Source organism: Quercus suber, unplaced genomic scaffold (assembly GCF_002906115.3).
Source record: "Quercus suber isolate HL8 unplaced genomic scaffold, Cork oak 2.0 scaffold_457, whole genome shotgun sequence".
In the NCBI taxonomy this organism is placed as follows: Eukaryota; Viridiplantae; Streptophyta; class Magnoliopsida; order Fagales; family Fagaceae; genus Quercus; species Quercus suber.
In genome coordinates, this window is record NW_027069908.1 from 413,728 (window position 1) to 433,143 (window position 19,416).

Consider the following 19,416-nt stretch of genomic DNA (forward strand, 5'->3'; position numbering starts at 1 on the left):
TATGCAGCAATTGAAGCAATCATCAAGTTCTTGACATGAATCTTGATCTTGATCTTGATAACTCTATGTGTGTATATGAAGGTAAACATCTCTCAGATCTCACAAAAGATTCAACACACAACTCAAAAAAGACTTCTAAAACGTAGCTAAGGTTTTTCCTTTTATACTTGGAGTGAAATACTTAACCCTACATGTCATATGGACTTAGGTTGGTTTGAGAATTCTGCAGAAAATTACTGGTGCACAACTCTTGATCGATTGAGTCTAACTTTCGATCGATCGAGCCTAGCAGATTTTGAATAGTAATTCCTACAATTACTCGATTCCAACTTTACATCAATCCAAACTATGAGCAAGCCTAAATCTAGACTAAATGTTTTGATCATAATTTGCCAACATATACAAATTGAAATTCTAATACATTAGTTCTTAAAGTCTTAGAACCTAACAATAGTTATTTTGTACATCAGGAGATGATTGATTGTTGGAATTACGCTTGATACGTTTCCATGATTGAAGTGATGATTTGTTATAGCTTGAAAAATCCTCTGAAATATTTGGGGTTATCTCCATCTCAACATCAACATTTGAATATCCCCAATTTTTATCATCCAAATCTGAGATCTTTTCCAAGTTTCCTTTGATAGACAACTTCTAATCCTTCTTGCCTTCCAATTGTTGCCTAGAGCACGTATCCTTCTTGTTATTTGTTGGAGTATTTGTATTTGAAATACTTTCCTCCAAAATAGTGGTAGCTAGACTTATCCAAAGGAAGTACCTTATTGGTTTTAGATACCACAGAATTTATTTGTTGTGGATTACCTAGTGATATGGCGTTTGGATTTGAATAGGGGATAAGGCTTTCAGAAATTATGGGGTTAGGTAGAATACTATCCCACTCAAAATTTGAAATTTGATTGAATCTAGAGATTTTGAATTTTCCAGCACATTTGAGTTTCTAATGGAGTCATGCAGCTGTTGTCCAACTATTCTTGTTGAAGATTTTCCAGCCGGCGGATGATAATTCAGCTGATGGTGGGTCCAAGACAGCTCATCATCACCTTCTTCCTCCTTGGAGACCTGTGTTTCCTCTGCACCTTCTTCACTTGATTTGGCTAGACTGAATTTGTTTTTCCCGTGACTCAATCTTGGAGCCATAACATGATGCCATGGGCCAAATTGGAATTCATCCTCCTTCGGAGAAAGACACCCATTTTAACTTTTCAACATTCCTGATACTGATGCCCAAATATACCACAATGTTCGCAAAAAATGGGTAGTCTCTCATATTTAAAATAAACACACCCTTCTTCCAGATCTTCAATATGAATCATCTTTCCTCTCATCAAAGGTTTTGTGATATCAATGTCCACCTGAATACGAAGGAATGGGCCCTATGCAAGATCACTCTTCGGAGCATCAACCAAAAGAGGGATGCAGATCTCATTGGCAATGCAATTACCAACAATTCTATTCATACTTTTAACAGGAATGTTAAAGACCCGAATCCAAAAATGAGAACGTTGGAAAGTCACATAATTAACTTTGGCTGATATCACCATTGAAATGCTTCAACAAAATAAGTCTCTTGTCATAAGACCATGGACTTCTGTCTAGAACTTCATTCATGTCCTCCTCTATTACAAAGATAGCCAAAAATAAATTGTTCCCCACTTCCTTGATAGATACACCATGCAAACCTCATCAAAGCTGTTGAAGGGTGGATTTAAAGGCCTCCTTATTAAAATCTTTATTTGTCTGTAATCTGAATAAGATGCTAAACCGGGCTTGTTGTTTAGAGTGAGCCACATCCTAAGAATTGACCGCTAAAACTCATTTTTCCTCTTCAAAAAGATTAAACTTCTTCTATTGCTCTCCATAGCCTTGTCCATGTTGCAACAAAAATGGAAAGTACGAACGGAGAAAGGTAAAGAAAGAACGAGCTCTAAAGAAAAGAAAAAAAGATGAATGAAAGTAACAAGAATAAATAGTCCCCTACTATGATTGGATGAATAGATCAGAGAGATTTGAATCTTAAGTAATAAAACGTAAGTTTGTTGCTTTTACTTTCCAAGACTACCAAGAGTCAGGGAGAGAAAAAATTTTAAGTAGACAAATAATATAAGGTTGATTGGGAAATTAGTCGTAAATAGCTACAGTTTCCAATCCTATAAGGTTTAGCAAGGAAAACAACAAACTATGGTACATGCAATTTAGCCAGATTGGTGGTGAACGTAATAATATATATAAAAAATTAAGTCCAAAGAATAACTTTTACATATATATGTATGTATATATATATATATATATATATATTTGTGACATTATTTAACATATTTTATTTTCTTACATTTAACAAAGTATTTACATAAAGTGTATATATAACATTAATAAAAATTAAAGGATTCTTAACTCTTAACCATGAAATCCACATTTAGTGGGTTTCAGTAGCTCAACTAGTAAAGTCTCTAATGATTGTATTAGAGATTTGGGGTTCAATCCCCGTCTACACCAAAAACTGATTGGTGTCTTGGTCTGATGATAAAGAGCTATCATCAGGAGCGGACGCCATAAGTTGAAACTCTCTCAAAAAAAAAAAAAAACCATGAAATCCACATTTATATATAGTGTATTCTAAAAAGAAAAAAAAAATCCATATCTCTAATTTTCTTAAAACATTAAAAAATAAATAAAGAATGTTTTTATTAAAAATATTTACTTATATATTTCTAGGATGTCTCCTAAATATTATTAGGTTCAATGAGCTATTATGGTGTAAGAGTGATTAGAGGAAAAATAAAGTGCATTAATAATTAATAAACTTTTTTATTTTTATAAAATACATTAAATACACTTTGAATTAATGAGCTATGTATGGTATAAGAGTAATTTTAAGAAACAAAAATGACATGGAGACACCAAAAGTAAAAGAGATAGGATTATTTAAATGTTTGCAGAGTATGCCACAACAGCAGTTTACAAAATATTTGTAGAATAATTTGTATCTATAACATTACTCATAGTCAAATCAGGGGGCCATTATTTAAATTTATACATAATTTTTTTAATATATTTTTACAAAAAATAGAAGAAGAAGAGCAATTTTTGGAAAGTCACATTTGATCTTCAATAATATGAGTAACACAATATATATATATAGGGTCCGATTAATATATGCCCTAAGGACACATATTAATCATCCAATTTAGGAAATTTTTTATGAGAAATTGAAAAAATCATTAAAAAAGTTAGTCATTTTTTCATTTTTCCATAAAAATTTTTCTAAAATGGTTTAATAATGTATGATCTAAGGGCATACGTTAGTATGTATATATATATATAAAAACAAAATTTAGGTTCAGTACTTCAGATGTCGTTCCTTAGATTTCATTATTAACTAAGATTCAACTATATTGTTGCTATTTAACTAAAAAATACACTTCTATCTCATAGAAAAAAAATTTCACATAGCAAAATCTTAATAAGAAAACTTAAATAACACAACATCTAAATATTGTATCTAAGTCTTGTCCTATAAAAAATTCATTCACATTAGCTTATCGAAATTTCATATAATAGTTGGCAGCCACCGCCAACTTATTAAAATAAACTATATATTCAACTTTAGACATAAAGTTGAGTTCATAGGTCCCATTTCAGGACAAATATATTACAAGATGAAAACTTAATTGAAGTTTAAACAAAGTTCTGGAACACATGCTACCAGAGGGCTTATTTAAGTTAGACAAACAGTAGTACTTGGTGTAGGACTTACAGGTAGAGCTTCCAGTTTCTGGCACTTAGACTCTTGTTGATATCATCAGCTATGGTCTCTGCATCCCTCGCTACTCCAAACAGTCCCCTCTTTGACAACCCAGCACAATACAGGCCTTTCTCTCCCTTAAAGTGAGCTGGGAATAGATTTTTTGGCATTCCTTCTTCATTCAGAGCATATTTATAATCCTATAAACACATTATTTTAGTCAATAATTAAGTACAAAATTTCTAGAAGTTTAGCTTCGTCTTTGAGTAAATTGTTAAAACAAACTACGTACCTTAAGCCAATTATTAGCTGAGCTTTTATAACCAGTTGCAAACACAATCGCATCGAACTTCCTCTCAGTGCCATCCATGAACTCCACACTGTCTTCATTGATTCTCACTATACCAGGGACAACCTGTGTCAAAGATAACAATAGATTTCATGTCAGAATTATGTGCCGCAACATATAGAAAAAAAAATCCCTTATTCCCAAACCAACCAAGTTTAGTTCCAACAGTTATGAATATTCTTGACTATTATAATAATCTCAAATTAGTTATTATCAGCCATTTAAGACAAACAAAATGATACAAACAAAAACAACTTCAATCCTCAATTCATGCATAGAAGTTGAGGCTAGTTATTTAATATAGTGGCTATTACTCTTCGTCTGCTCAGTGGCAAAATTAATATAGAATGGAAAGCAGTTACGGACAAGCACATGATATACGTGGTTTTATATGCGTTATGGACAAGCACATGATATACGTGGTTTTATATGCGTTATGGACAAGCACATGATATACGTGGTTTTATATGCGTTATGGACAAGCACAATACACAATACACGTGAATATAAATTAGTAATTTAATGTTAGATTAAGCATAAAAAGATATAATATCCATTATCTTGTATCTATTTGTTAGGATTTTTAAGCTTTACAAAAATATCACTTGATGAATTTTATTATATAAAAATTTTCAAATTTTATACTTCTTCTCAAATTTATAAAAAAATTCAAAGTCCTAACATTTTTTAAAAATATCAAAAACAAATTTTAACTTTTTTTTTTCTCTTGAATTAAAATTTTTGCATTTTTCTTTTTCTTTTTTCCCCCCTTTTTTAAAACTTTTGAATATTTAGAAAATATTGATATACCCTTAAAAAAAGACATTGATATAAAGGGAAATATTTTCTTTATATTTTGTTCAACAAAACTTGATCTATAAAAGATATACATAAATGAAAAGGAAAAAAAAAGTTTTGGGTGGGGCTGGGGAGTCATATCTATTTTCTAGACAGTAGTATAAAGAGTATGAAATTATAAAAACTAAAAACTAAAAGTCTTATAGTTCAATTAATATCTTTTGGTATTTTAAATAGAAATATCTAAGATTTAAATCTTTTCCCCTCCTATTCTATCTTTGGGATTATCATTATAGCTTAACTAACATCTCTTATTACCCCTTGATATATCATGCTTCACCATCTTAATGAAACCCTAGAATCACAATCCCTCTCCCTTACCCAACTATGCTTCATCAATTATGATCATCATGTATGTTTAATTATTTCTATCTTTATCAACAATCAAATTTTTACTATTCTTAATATGTTAACAGATTTAGTTGTTTGATAAAAATGTATTGATCAGTAGTAGCAAAAACATTATGAAGTTGTCACTTTAATTAAGTTACTAATTATTATAATAATATTAAATGAAGGTACGCACCTGAATCTCTCCTTGTTTGATCTTTCTAATTGCTCCAACATCAATAACAGGAGACCTTCCGGTTAACGATTTTTGAAAGAAGGGGCCTATATTTGGGCGATGGATGCCATACTTGGACAGATTGCCGAAAAAGAAAGCTGCATGTATCACGGTCAAAGCATCAACAATGTGAACCGGGAGATATTTCATTAAAGACATTCCTCGATGCACAGCTTCTCTGGTCAGCACATGAAACTGCAACCAATTGCAATAGTAGAATAGTCATGAATCAGTAATTCCATTAAAATCGTAATGTAATCATGTCTAGGTTTTTTCATTCCCATAAGTATATTCATGCGAAAGTATTTTTTTAATTAGGCCTGGGTTTCTACAAATATCACCATCCAATTTTTTGATCTTTATTTAACTCTCTATTTGAATAATTAATTTGTTGGAAATTAGGTTTTTTTTTTTTTTAATACAAAATAGAATTCTACTTTAACATAATCTAAGTGTATATATGTGTGAAGCTTCCTCCTGGAGACTTAAACCCCGGCCCTTGCCCTCTACACCCTACAAACACTTATACTTGTAAAGTGACCATCGCACCAAGGGTATGCGATGGTCTGAAAATTAGGTTTCTAACAACTCAAAAAGTTGTTGATATTTTTCCTTTAATATTCTTATGAATTTAATCAAGTTTTTTCTACCATATAATTATTTGATTTTTCCTTATTAATTATTATTACGTGGACATAACATGAATTAATTCGTTAGCTTTTTACCAACAACACAAACAGGAAAAAAAATTTAAGTAATCCGTGAACAATACTCCCTCGTTTCACATAAGAGGTGAGCTCCACACGTGGGTCCCACCATGGGATAATTGTTTAAATCAAAAGTTCAAGAATTATTAATACTCATATTCTAAGAATAATATTTGTAAAACTCTTTAGGTAGTTTCATATAAAGGTGAACTCCATGAGTCTTGTATATGGATCCCACAATTAGTGAGAGAGAAATGTGTAACGTAAAAAATATTTTATGAAACGGCTTCATGATCCCTCTCTCACATAGCATGTATGGATTTCACGTGTTGTAAGAGGGTGATCTCATTATATACCTCTTGGTGTAAAACCATGGGTGTAAGGAATAATTTCTTCTAAAACTCTCATCTCCTCTCTTCTCTGTCTCTTTTCCCTACACGCTATCACAGCTTCCTATGCCTTACTATCTTAACCTGCTTATTAAGTTGTATTCAATTAGTTGCTCAAACAACGTTTAATCCACCTATATGTACAAAGATGGAAGGCAAAATCTGCATTTATCATCATCAGTCTATTTTTAATCTCATGATCTCATCAACCTCAACTCAGCAGAGAGAGAGAGAGAGAGAGAGAGGTATCCCATAAATTAAGCATGCATGCAAGACAAAAACTGGTCTAAGTTGGTTGGTTACTTGGTTTGAAGACAAAAAAGATGAAATTAGCTCTCTTTATGTTATAGGGAGAAAAGTGGCAGTTCTACTATTTAGGCTCAATTTGGGCTGCCCTGCTGTTTGGATGGAGGAACCCGTCATTTTCCTAAACCTAAAAAATAGCAGAGTTGTCAATCTGCATGCAATTAAGGGGAAAAAACTAGCTGGGGAAACTGATATTTCTATCGCATAGGGACGGAACTAGGATTTGAAGTTGAGGAGGGCAAATATAATTTTTCTTGGTTTATTTTCTAAAATCTTAAATATATATCTACTATTTAATATTTTTTTTTTAAATTTGGGAGGGGGGGGGGTGTGGGGGGGGGCATAGCCCCCTCAGCATGTACATGGTTCCGTCTCTGCTATTACATAGGGACGGAACTATGATTTGAAGTAAAATGGGGCAAATATAATTTTCTTGAGGGGACAAATATAATTTTTTTTGGATTATTTTCCAAAATCTTAAATACATACCTACTATTTAATATTTTTTTTAAAATGGGGGGGGGGGGGGGGGGCATAGGCCCCTCAGCTTGTACATGGTTCCATCTAAGCTCAAAATGACCTCCTACTGCTTGAACAAGATGGAAGAACGTCAGTATATATAATAGACTGCAATAATGGTTTTTTTTTTTTTTTTTTTTGAGAAGGCAATAATGGTATCTATTTTAACTGAGAACAAGAAAAGAAGCATTTACTCTTGCATTCAACTAGTAGTAGAGTCAGAATTTTTTTTTTTCCAAAATGGACCAAGCTAAATATATATATACACATAAAAAAAATTAAATCCAAAAAATAACATATATATAATATTAATTTTTTTTGAATTTATATATAATATTATTTTATTGCTTATACATGGGATGTTTGTAATTTTGATTTAACATATTTTCTTACATAAAAAAAAATATTAACATCAAATAAGCCTTTAAATTTTTACACAAAAAAAAAAAAAAAAAAAAAAAAAAGAAGAAGAAGAAGAAGAAGTAAGTTTTGACATGTTTAAAAATACACAAGTCAATTTAATAAAAATAAAATATAATTAAATTATGTATGGTATGCATTAAATACACTTTAATTTAACCATGACGAAAGGTGCCTTCTTAATTTTTTTTATACAAATATTTTATAAAAGTTAACACAAAAGAGAGTTTGTGAGAGAATTTTTGTAGAAGCAAATTGATTCTAGATTATAGTAGAATTGGCACTGCATGAGAGAGAGAGAGAGAGAGAGAGAGAGAGATCATATACCGGGCCTCTGACAACAATGGAGGGGCGACTATAGAAGTTTGAGAGGTCATAAGCAATCTCCATTCCGGAATTACCACAGCCAACTACCAAGACATCTTGGTCTTGATATTTCAGACCTGATTTGTACTGTTTGGAATGTACAATCTCTCCCTTAAAGCTATCCAAACCAGTCACATCAGGTATATAGCCCTCGCCATTCTCACCGGTAGCAACCACTAAAAACTCAGCAACATAAACCTCCGTCTTCCCTTCTATGGTGTTCTTAGCTTCAACCCTCCATTTGTCTTCAGAATTGTCATAGGAAGCCGACTCAACAGAGCGGTGGTAGCGAGGGTTGATGTCAAACTGGGACACATATTCATCTATGTATCGAACAAAACATTCCTTGGACATGAAAGCAGGGGTATTTGGTGGATGTGGCTTATATGGTAAGGAGCAAAATTCTTTAGCTAGATGGAGAACTAGTCGATCATAGGTTCCTTTCTTCCAAAGAGAATTATGGCAATCTTCTCTTTCAAGGAGCACATAGGGAATGGAATGATGGGTCAAGCAAGCTGCAGTTGCAATGCCAGAAGGGCCAGCTCCTACAATCAAAACTACTGCTTTACTCTCCATTGAAAATGGTACAAACAAATTAAGAGCTCAAGGTTTTCCCTTGTGCTTGGATTGCTTCAATTTCTGTGTTCTTGCAATGGGCTAGGATGTGTTATTTATAACTGGTACATGACCTGAGATTAAGAAAAGAATCTTTGACTAATGACTTCATATCATGTGTAATTATCATCGGTTTATCTAGCCCATAGGTTGCACCCAGGGGCGGCTTAATGCATTTAGGGGCTTAAGGCGAAAATTAGTTATCTTGTTTCATATATAAAATTACTATTAATCAACATAAACCACGTATAATTTTTTTTTTAAAAAAGTTTATAAATACAAAAAAATTTGACAAAACTTTGATGTGGCAGATTAATAGTAGTAAGTAAAAGAGTGATGTCAGTGGTGAATTTAGTTGAAAACTAGTAAAAGTTTGCTAACTTGACTATTGTGAAAAATATTGTGATTTTTTTTGTGAATTGCTTTCTTTCTTTTCTTTTTTTCTTTTAGAAGTGCTACATTCAGAATATTTTTCATGACAAATTTTAGGTGTTAAGTTGCTTCTTGTTTTTTAGTTGAATCTACTACTAAAATTATTTTTTTGTTGTCAATAACAACCTTTAACAATCTGCTTTTAAGATTTTTTGTAAAATGTTGTGAAAAATGTTGTGGACATAATATTTTTTTCTCTTTTTTATTTGTTTTTTATTTAATAAGAAAATATTATTTTATTTATTGGTTAATATTTTGGCTTAATTAATACTATTGGTTAAAATTTAGAAGCCTTTTTTTTCACTTGTGGCCTTAGGTGGCCGCATCAATGGCTTATACCATTGAGCTGACCCTGGTTGCACCTAAAGCATGCAATGCAAGGTCTACTACGTAACGGAAGGTTGTGGGCTAATATTTTAATCTATTAGTTGGTAAATTTTTTTTGGTGTTAATTGCTTGAAAAAATCTTTTTAATTTTTGTGGTTGATAATTCAAAAAATGAGGGAGGGAAGATTTGAATCTTGTTTCTTTTCATAAAGAAAAGTAGACACCATCACTTAGGACATGTTTAGTACATTAAATGGAGATTACCGACATAAATAGTAATTTTTATAAAATGTAATAACTAAATATACATTTGGTAGACTGTAATAGGCACTGTAATGTAATAGTTTTTTTTAGAGATAATTACAGTATGCTGTTGATCCCGCAGTTCGAACATTTTCCCTCCTAAACCCCTAAGCACTTTATACATTAGGAGATGTCAATTCAACTACAAGACCTTTAACCTGTAATGTAATAGCTATCCATATTGTTTAACTATTTAATAGTTTGGTTATATTTTATTAAAGGGAATAGTAATTCCTTATAAATAGTTATTCTTTAAAATGAGGAATAAATATTCATCTTTAAAAGGGTTGTAATAGATATTTCTTAGTAGGTGTGTTAATTTCTTAAATTAATACATTTCCAAATAAACAAACTTTTTATATGCACATAATAATTATGAAAATAAAAAATCATAAAAAAAAATAACTAATCTCTCTTTCAAATTTAAAAAATATTATTTTTTAAGATATATAATTATATGAGTAAGATATTTCTTAAAATATATCTTTAAGTTTGATTTAAAATATTTTCATTTCATTGTCTTCAATGTTCTATTATTGTGCTGTCATCAAACAAATTAATAGTAATAAGTATTACATTACAGCACGTTGTTTTCCTTGTATTACCTATTCCTATTCCTATTCCTATATAATTATCATTACAGTATACCAAATGTGCCATAAATACATAAGTTTGGTTATGAGTTGTAACATTAGAATAAAACTTAAGATCTATTTTATAAAATATCTTAATCATACATTTATATTTTCTAGAAATTTTTTTTTTTTAATTTGAGAGAAAGATGAATTTTTTTTATGATTTTTTTATTTCCATAATTGTTATATGCATACGAATTTTTTTTTTTAATTATTTGATTTTAGAAATTATTACAATTACTAAGAAATAATTATTACAAATTTACAACCCTTTTAGAAAATAGATATTCATAAGGAATGATTATTTCCTATAATAAAAATTTAACAAAACTACTAAAATAACTAAATCATATGAATATCTTAAAAAAAAATCATAAAAATAACTATTACATTAAAGTGCCATTACAACACTATTTTATTTACATTTAGTATTTATGCATTTAATCTTAGTAATGGGTCATTTATGACCTCATTTCCACCAAATATGGAATAATATTTAATTCCAAATGGCAGATACAATTTGGTAATTAATTTTAAATGATTTTTTAGTCCAAAGCAGGGTAAAATGCCTTTAACACCCTTGAACTTTGGAGTAATTGTACTTACACTCCTAAACTTTTATTTTAATCAATTTAAAACTTAAACTTTAATATTGTAAGAAATAGACCCCCTTAAATTTTATTTTAAACTATTTAATACATATACTTTAGTACTAAACTTTTATATTGTTGCAATGAGAGCCCTCCATTTTCATTTTTTTTAAATAATGATTTGGTGCAAAAATAAGTTGAATTATAAATTTTTTGTTAAAAAAAAAAAATGTTAAGGGGGGTATTATTGCTACAATATCAAAGTTTGTGTATTAAATTGGTGAAAGACAAAGTTAAGTGGATTACTTTGCTATAGTGTCAAAATTTATGTACTAAATTAGCTACTAAATTAGCTAAAACAAAAATCCAAGGGATGTAAGTAGGGGTAAGCAGGGACCCACCCAACCCAACCCGAATAGAAGGGATTTGGGCGGGTCAAGTAGACATTCGGGTTGGGTTTAGGTATCTTGCTCAGGAGAAAGAAGGGGAAAAAGAACTGAGGATAAAATTGGAAGAAAAATTAGAATTGCATGGACTTTAACAACAAAATTTAAACAAAACAAAATGAAAGGAATGTAGTGAACTCAAGCCAAAGTTGGAAGACTAAAATGGAGAAAAACAAAGTTTCATGAATGATTTACTATTGGCCAAAGCAAAGAGGCTAATCTGTGATGTAGCCTTAAAAATTTGAAGAGCTTGTATATTCTCTCTAATAATAATTATGAGTGAAAAAAGTAGTAGCTTAATATTATCATTCCCAATCTTCATGTTATAAAACAAAATTACATGTTCTATCAATTGTAAATATACGTAACCAATTTTTTATGTTTTCCATATTTTAAAATTTGACCAAAAAAAGTATAAGAATATTACACAAAAATAGTGTACCTAATTTTTAAAAATATTAAGTTTGATCCAATTAGGTATTGCAAGATCAAGACACATCAAGATTTTAACAGATAATAGGCATTTTCATAGTTAGGGTTAATCACGTGTGATTATGAGTAATTAGAAATGATTGGTTTACCACATAAATAATTATAATTAATTAACGTTAATAGTCTCATTAGTTTGGGCTCATTGTAAGAAATGCACATCAACATGCATATGATTATTCTAATGGATAATTAGGTATTAATATTTATTGTTTATCTTAGAAAATAAGGTGTTGAACTAAAATTTAAAATTCATAAATATTTCTTGAACAAAATTTCTGCATTTTGATAATATTTAGAAATTCATGACTTTTCAGTGGAAAATCAGAAAACTAGAAATTTGGACAGAATTTCAACATTGTCTGATGAGGAGAAAAAAGGTGTATGCATGACCATGTTATACAATAAGGGGTTTTTAGGGGTGGCGTATCATTTAAGTAGTCAGTACTTCAGCTATTGCATCTAGTCAACTACTTGGCCAATGGAGCAACAATCATCAACTTGTTCGACAGTGGTGTAATAGTAGCTAGCATTATAACAAATTTCATGTTAACCAGTTCCCTTAAAGTAATTGTTAATAAATCATATTATGAAGTTTTTATTTTTTTTGAGAAACAAATTAACTACTAAACACACACACACACACTTAATTACATTCTCTCACCAAGCTCAAACATATTAGAAAGTTTTAATATTATTTTTACGAGAAATATAAAAAGCTGCCAACATAATCAATTGCTTTATCATTTTCTCATAAAATATTTCTAAAAATAGTTTCTAAACTAATACTTTTAGAGCATTCGTTAACATTTTCCTTACAACAAACAATCATACATGATGAAGCCAAAAATATCACTAGTGAGTCACACGATGTTTGCACACTCGAAACGATACCTGCACAACAAAAAAGGGAGAAGACCTTCTGGAGAGCACCGGTGTGGTGCCGGCCAAATACCCTCCGAAGGTCAAGTTAGAACTTGTTACAACTCTAGGGTGTTACAGAGGGGTTAATTATGCGTACCTCGATTTGTGAAGGTATTGGGGCTTTTTATAGTAGTAGAGAGTTGACCTCTCTTCCTTGGAGTAGAAGTCTTTTCCTTATAGGAGTCCTTATGAGCGTAGAATGCAGAATCCTTTCCTTGTAGGACACCATCACTAGCGTGGGATACAAGTCATTTCCTTACATACTTATGCGTGGTGACCAAGACAAAGATATTATTAAAACCGTCAGCTTGTCTTTTATCCTTCGGTCATATCGGCGTCAGCCCTAAGATGGAGTTAACCCTGTGGAGCAGGCTTCTTTCCATCTTGGACCCGTCATATCACTGTCCGTCAGCTAAGGGGGTCTTCAGCTTCTTACTTCAATTAATACCGTCAGCCTAAGTTGTAGACTTCGTCAGCTGTGGGCGCTTATAATTCTCACTTATCAGTTGCCCCCTACTCCATATCTCTGTCAATTCTAACTGACGGATTATGAGTTACATTTTTCCGTTGTTAATTTCCACTTAAGCCAGGAGAGAGAAAATGATTCAAAGGTGACTCCTCGAGCCGCCAACCATTAAATGCTCAGACACGTGGCATACTCTAGTTGGCTCCGCGTCTGGACGAGGGCATTGCTTCGTCTTCCGCGCCTTTTCCCCTTATATATAACCTACTTCTTCCCCCCATTTTTTCATTTTACCTTTACTGATTCTTGGAGAGAAGATCCGTCGCCTTTGTTCCATCAATTTCCTCAACATCGTCACCCGAGTTTTTGCCATCGCTTCCAAAAACCGTCACCCGTTTCGAGAAACTCGTAAGTCCTTTCTCTATCTTTACACATGCTCTATTTCAATCAATCTTTTATAGCGAGGTCATTAACTTAGGTGCTTAGAATACATCCATCACTTGTAGGTACTCATATGTCAAGCGACACATCGAGTGATCAATCGTCGGTGGGGAGCGGGCTACGACGAAGTTTTTGGTTTAGGCTATGAGTCTGGGAGTTTTTCCCAGTCGTCAGAGAGAGAGTCGTCTGCCCAATCTCTCGAGCCTATGACGAAGTGTTTGGTTCAAACGATGAGTCCAGGGGCTTTTCCCGGTCATCAGAGAGAGAGTCGTCTGCCCAATCTCCTGACGAGGAGGTAGGGAGTCACAGTGATAAAGGTCAGGAGGAGGTAGTAGGTGAGGAGGGTGACATTGAGGAGGAAGGAGAGAGGGATAGTGACAGAGATGAAGGTGACAAGGAGTCCTGTGAGGGAACTTCAGGAAGTCCCGGAGGTAACCATCCCTTCATCCTTCCCGAGGAATGGGCCGTTAACAAATTTTTACCAACAATGAGTGAGAAGGTATTTAAGGAGTTACGCATTCGTTTCCAGATCCCAGACCACATCCCAATCCGTCTCCCCAAGAAGAATGAAAAGTGCTATACGGGGGAGAACCGCAGATGTTGGTATGTATGACGCCATGTTTGCTGCGGGGCTTAGATTGCCCCTGACGGCCCTACACCGTCAGCTGGCTATTTTTTAGGGTTGTCCATCAGCCTGATCGCCTCAAACTCATGGAGGATCTTCATAAGTGCTGAGATCCTTTGGGGTCGTCTAAGTGGAGGACATCGTCAACTCACTTTAGACGAATTCTTCTGTTGCTACAGACCCCAGCACCTTTCTTCTTCCGAGGGGATATACCATTTTGCTATCAAGGAGAGAGAGTTAAGGTTAGTTTCTGAGATGCTAGATCCCAATAGAGTGTGGAATAGTAAATACTTTTTTGTTAAGGGGACAAACTGGGTATGTCGTCAGGAGGAATGAGAAACAATTCCCCATGGTTATTTTGATAATACATGGGCTTTCGTCAGGGACTCAGGTTTTAACTAACAGCTATTAACCCCATCAGTTTTTTTATATATATACTTTATTTATTTTTTATAGCGTCTTAACATCGTCAGTTTACTTCTTTTTTTTTTTTTTTTTTCAGCCCGCATTCATCCCTTTATAACTGACGAGCAAAGAGACTTTATCCGTCGGGTTCTCGAGATCCCTCTAGAAGAGCGAAAGTGTCGGGATCTAATTACTCTTGACGCTCTCTACGCATACTGTGGGGGTCCGGTACCATCGCCAGAAGCTTTCAAGTTAGAAGAATTTTCTCGCCGTCATAAGTAGTCATTTCCGTTGTCCCGTTATTTCTAGTTATTGCTGTCAGTTTTCCTCATATGTCCCATTTTCGCAGAAATTGAGGTAGCACAGCAACGTAGAAGGGTTGCAGCCGCCCGTCAGAAGGAAGAGAAAAGGGCTAAGGGGGAGTTGGTATCTTTGTCAGCCCCTAGGGCCGTCGCGAAGGGTTCATCGAAGAGGAAAACCGACGGGAAGGATGTCCGTCCACTCAAGAAGGTGGCCGTCACTACTGGGGATGAGCCCTCAGAGAAGTCAACCCCCAAGTCAGTACATGGGGCTGGAAAGGGGGTAATGACTTCTTCTGGTCCCGTCCTTGTGATTTGCTGGGGACGGAGGATTTGGGGGCGTCGGCTTTGTTTGACCTAACACAGGTAGGTCGTCTTCCTTATCTATCTTCTCTTATCTTTTCCTTGCTTATTGATTGACGGTTGTGCCTTTAGGCTTTGGTACGTGTAAAAGCACTCCAAGACTGGTGTGTGGCCAAGGAAGGAGTCATCACCCGTGTTAGTAAACACAATGCTAACATGTTGAACTAGCAAGCACAGTATAAAGAGGTCGTTTGTGTTCTGAACGTTGAACTGAAAGAAGTAAAGCGGAAGATGGCAGAGGCGGACCGTCAGAGGGAGAATTTAGAACAAGAGCTGACGGCCCTACGCGATCAGGTGGAGACGGCTGGGGCTGACGCGGTCCAAAAGTTTAAGGCGTCAGATTCTTTTATCAATTCCTGCAAGGGATATTACGGTACTGGATTTGATGACTGCCTTAAGCAGGTCGCGTCAGCCTTCCCAGACTTGGATCTATCTGGGATCACGTTAGATGACACTCTGCCAATGACGCTTGCTACATTGAAGGAGACGACTCTAAGGACGCTCCTCCAGCTGAAGATAGTGGCATCGTTCTGGCCTAACCAGCTGCAAACCCTCCATCAACTACTCCCAATCCTCTTGTGGAGGTCCTAAATGGGGAAGACCCCCTTATTCAAAAAAAGTGAAAAGATTTCTCATGACGCCCTTACTGTTTACTCATCCTTTTCTTTGTAATTGGTCTTTTGTTCCTTTTTGAAAACAACTTTGTTAAATGCCCCTTGGACTTTTATTTGTAATTCTTAAACAATTTTTAAGTGCCCCTTTGGGCTTTAATTTATGAGCGACTCACTCTTGCTTGCAACACTTCTAGTAACCGTTGCTTTTAATTATGTGTATGGCTATTCAATCCATGTGCTTCTTGCCTTGTAGACTTAGTTTATTTTCAAGTTGCAGGTTGAGGGCGTCATCCTGGTTGTGGGTTATAATTTTAGTAGTGATTATTGATTTAACCATTTTAATGACACTGTTAGCTTTGATAAAGTCGTTGCCCCCACTATGGGATTTTTAGCTGCTCCTTCACTTTTGAAGCTGCCCATGTTTAGTGTAGGGCTTGTTTTGTTTTAAGGGTTTGTTACGTCCGTCGGCTTCTTGCATTGGACTTACTCCTTGCTAAAATTCCTTTGTTTTGAAACTGTCACTTTGTTGAGTCCATTAATTCTGAGGAGTCCGTCACACGAACCGTTAGCCTTACAGCTTTGTCCATACTACGGACTTAGCAGAGCAATTTTGTTGAGATCGTCACTTTTTATGAGCCCATCTCTTTTGATGGGTCTATCACATGGACAGTTAATTTTATGGCTTTGTCCATAATATGGACTTGGTTTCTGGCCCATCCTCTTGGGATTGGCTCGTCAGCCTCGAGGGCTTACGGTCGCCTATTGTTGCAAACCGTAGTTTATCTACTTTTAAAGGTCTTCGCCTTTTGTGTTATTTGTCTTTTCCAAGTTTGTAGATAGAAAACTTCAGCCTTATTGCCTCGTCCGTTTTGTGGACTTGGCCAATACGTCAGTCCTTTTTATTAGACCGTCAACTATATAGCTTCATCCGCTTTGTGGACTTGGCCAACTTGTCAGTTTTTTTTTTTATTAGACCCTTAGCCTTATAGACTCGTCCACTTTGTGGAGTTGGTCAACTTGTCAGTTTTTTTATTAGACCGTTAGCCTTATAGATTTGTCCACTTTGTGGACTTGGCCAACTTTAGTCTTTTTATTAGACCATCAGCCTTATAGATTTGTCCACTTTGTGGAGTTGGCCAACTCGTCAGTTTTTTATTAGACCGTCAGCCTTATAGATTTGTCCACTTTGTGGACTTGGCCAACTTGTCAATAGAAACTTTGGTTGTTCTAAATAAACTCCTCTTATTGCCATGCATTTATATAAAAAGCCGTTTCGAAAAAGAAAACCTGCCCTTTGGGCTTATTGTAGCAAAAAACAAAGTAAATGATAAAACTGAGGAGTATAACTAAAATCTACGGCAGTAAACTATGAATAAAGGGGGGTGTCATCCTTCACGTCGTCATCTCTACTAGTAGTATTTTCGAAAGTGCTCAGCATTCCAAGGATGTGGCAGCTCCCGTCCGTCTAGCATCTCCAGATGGTACGTGCTCTTCCTCTGCCACGCCATGACTCAATAAGGTCCTTCTTAGTTTGGGCCGAGCTTCCCTTAGGTCGGGTCTCTTGCTACGCCCATGACTCTCCTTAGAACGAGGTCTTCAACCTAAAAGTCTTTGTGTCTGACCTAAGAGTTGTAGTGCTTGGCCATGTGGTCCTGGTACCGTGCGAGCCTTTGTTCTGCTGCTGCTCTGACTTCGTCCACCAGATCGAGCTGTAGACGCATGGCCTCGTCATTTTTTCTTTCGTCATGGTTATGCACCCTGTAGCTTGTGAGTCCGACTTCGACTGGGATGACTGCCTCACTCCCATACGTTAGTCGAAATGATGTCTCTCCTGTTGGTGTCCTTGCCATAGTTCTATAGGCCCAAAGTACGCTTGGCAACTCTTCTACCCATATACCCTTTACCCCCTTGAGCCGAGTCTTGATAATCTTTAGCAAGGATCGGTTCATGACTTCGACCTGTCCGTTGGCTTGAAGGTGGGCGGGGGAGAAGTAGTGGTTCTGTACCTCCAACTGCGAGCAGAAGTCCCGGAAGGAGTTGTTGTCGAATTGCTTCTCATTGTCTGAGACTAAGACTCTAGGGATGCGAAATCTGCATATGATACATCGCCAGACGAAATTTGGTACCTTCTTCTCTGTAATGGCTGCCAAGGCTTCAGCTTCCACCCACTTCCTAAAGTAGTTGATACCTACTACCAGAAACTTCAGCTGTCGTATCGTTGTCGGGAATGGCCCCATTATGTCTAGTCCCCATTGAGCGAACGACCATGGTGCCATCATCAAGATAAGTTCTTCGGGTGGTTGTCTGATAGCTTTGTTGAACCTTTGGCACTTGTCGCAGCTTTTTACATAACCCTCGGCATCCTTCTGCATGGTTAACCAAAAGTACCCTGTTTGCACTAGCTTATGCACTAATGATCTGGACCCCGAATGGTTTCCACAGATTCCTTCATGCACCTCTCTCATGATGTAGTCTGCTTCCTCAGGACTTAAACATCTTAGGAATGGCCGGGAGAAACCCTTTTTGTACAGGACATCTCTTATTAAGACGAATCTCATTGCTTGGACATTCAGCTTTCTAGCAAACTCCTTCCGTCTGGTAACACGCCATTCTTTAAGTAGAAGATTAACGGTGTCGTCCAATTACTTTTGGAGCCTATCTCTTATATATCAATGGAATCTATTAGTGGTGAAAGTTGAACAAAGGGGAGTACATTATCCAAGGTGGTCATATGTTTGGCTGAGGCTGCTTTGGCCAAGCGGTCGGCTTGCTCATTATCCTCCCTAGGGATTTGTACAATTTTGGCCTTCAACTTGCCTACCCTTTCCCTTGCTTGGTCCAGATACCTTTTCATCCTTTCGCCTCGACATTCATAGTCCTTGTTTATTTGGTTGGTGACGACCTGAGAGTTGTAGTAAATGATCATATTTGCGGCTCCTGCAGCTTTGGCGAGGTCGAGCTTTGCTATTAAAACCTCGTACTCCACTTCATTGTTCGTGGTAGGGAAATCAAGGCGGACCATACACTCAACCATGTCTCCTTCAGGTGTTAGTAGCACAATGCCAGCTCCCCCAGCCTATTTATTGGATGATCCGTCTACATGTATGCTCCATTGCGGAGATTTCTCTGCCCCCCTGTCTTCATCATTTGTAAATTCCGCTATAAAATCTGCGACAATCTGTCCTTTAATGGCGGTTCGTGGG

At 35.3% G+C, this 19,416-nt stretch overlaps 1 protein-coding gene across 2 annotated transcripts; it reads right to left on the reverse strand.

Moving 5' to 3' along the window:
- Positions 1–3,734: 3,734 nt before the first annotated feature.
- Positions 3,735–12,363, reverse strand: LOC112019414 (probable indole-3-pyruvate monooxygenase YUCCA10). 2 transcript variants are annotated; one of them, XM_065762405.1, is made up of 5 exons: positions 12,351–12,363; positions 8,204–8,802; positions 5,497–5,730; positions 4,056–4,178; positions 3,735–3,963 (listed from the first exon to the last, which is right to left on the reverse strand). In XM_065762405.1, the coding sequence occupies exons 1-5, from the start codon at positions 12,361–12,363 to the stop codon at positions 3,772–3,774; spliced, it is 1,161 nt and encodes a 386-aa protein (XP_065618477.1). In that variant the 3' UTR covers positions 3,735–3,771. The 2 variants fall into 2 exon arrangements, with proteins under 2 accessions (XP_065618477.1, XP_065618476.1); XM_065762404.1 differs by lacking the exon at positions 12,351–12,363 and having other exon boundaries at positions 8,204–8,818.
- Positions 12,364–19,416: the final 7,053 nt, after the last annotated feature.

What these genes read in the sequence shown, in the direction of transcription:
- LOC112019414 (XM_065762404.1), bottom strand. Translation starts at nt 8,818, where the DNA reads ATGGAGAGTAAAGCAGTAGTTTTGATTGTAGGAGCTGGCCCTTCTGGC. An exon ending in CCATTGTTGTCAGAGGCCCG is followed by an intron (nt 5,731 to 8,203) that starts GTATATGATCTC and finishes AATTGGTTGCAG; the next exon opens with TTTCATGTGCTGACCAGAGA. An exon ending in TCAAACAAGGAGAGATTCAG is followed by an intron (nt 4,179 to 5,496) that starts GTGCGTACCTTC and finishes TCTTTGACACAG; the next exon opens with GTTGTCCCTGGTATAGTGAG.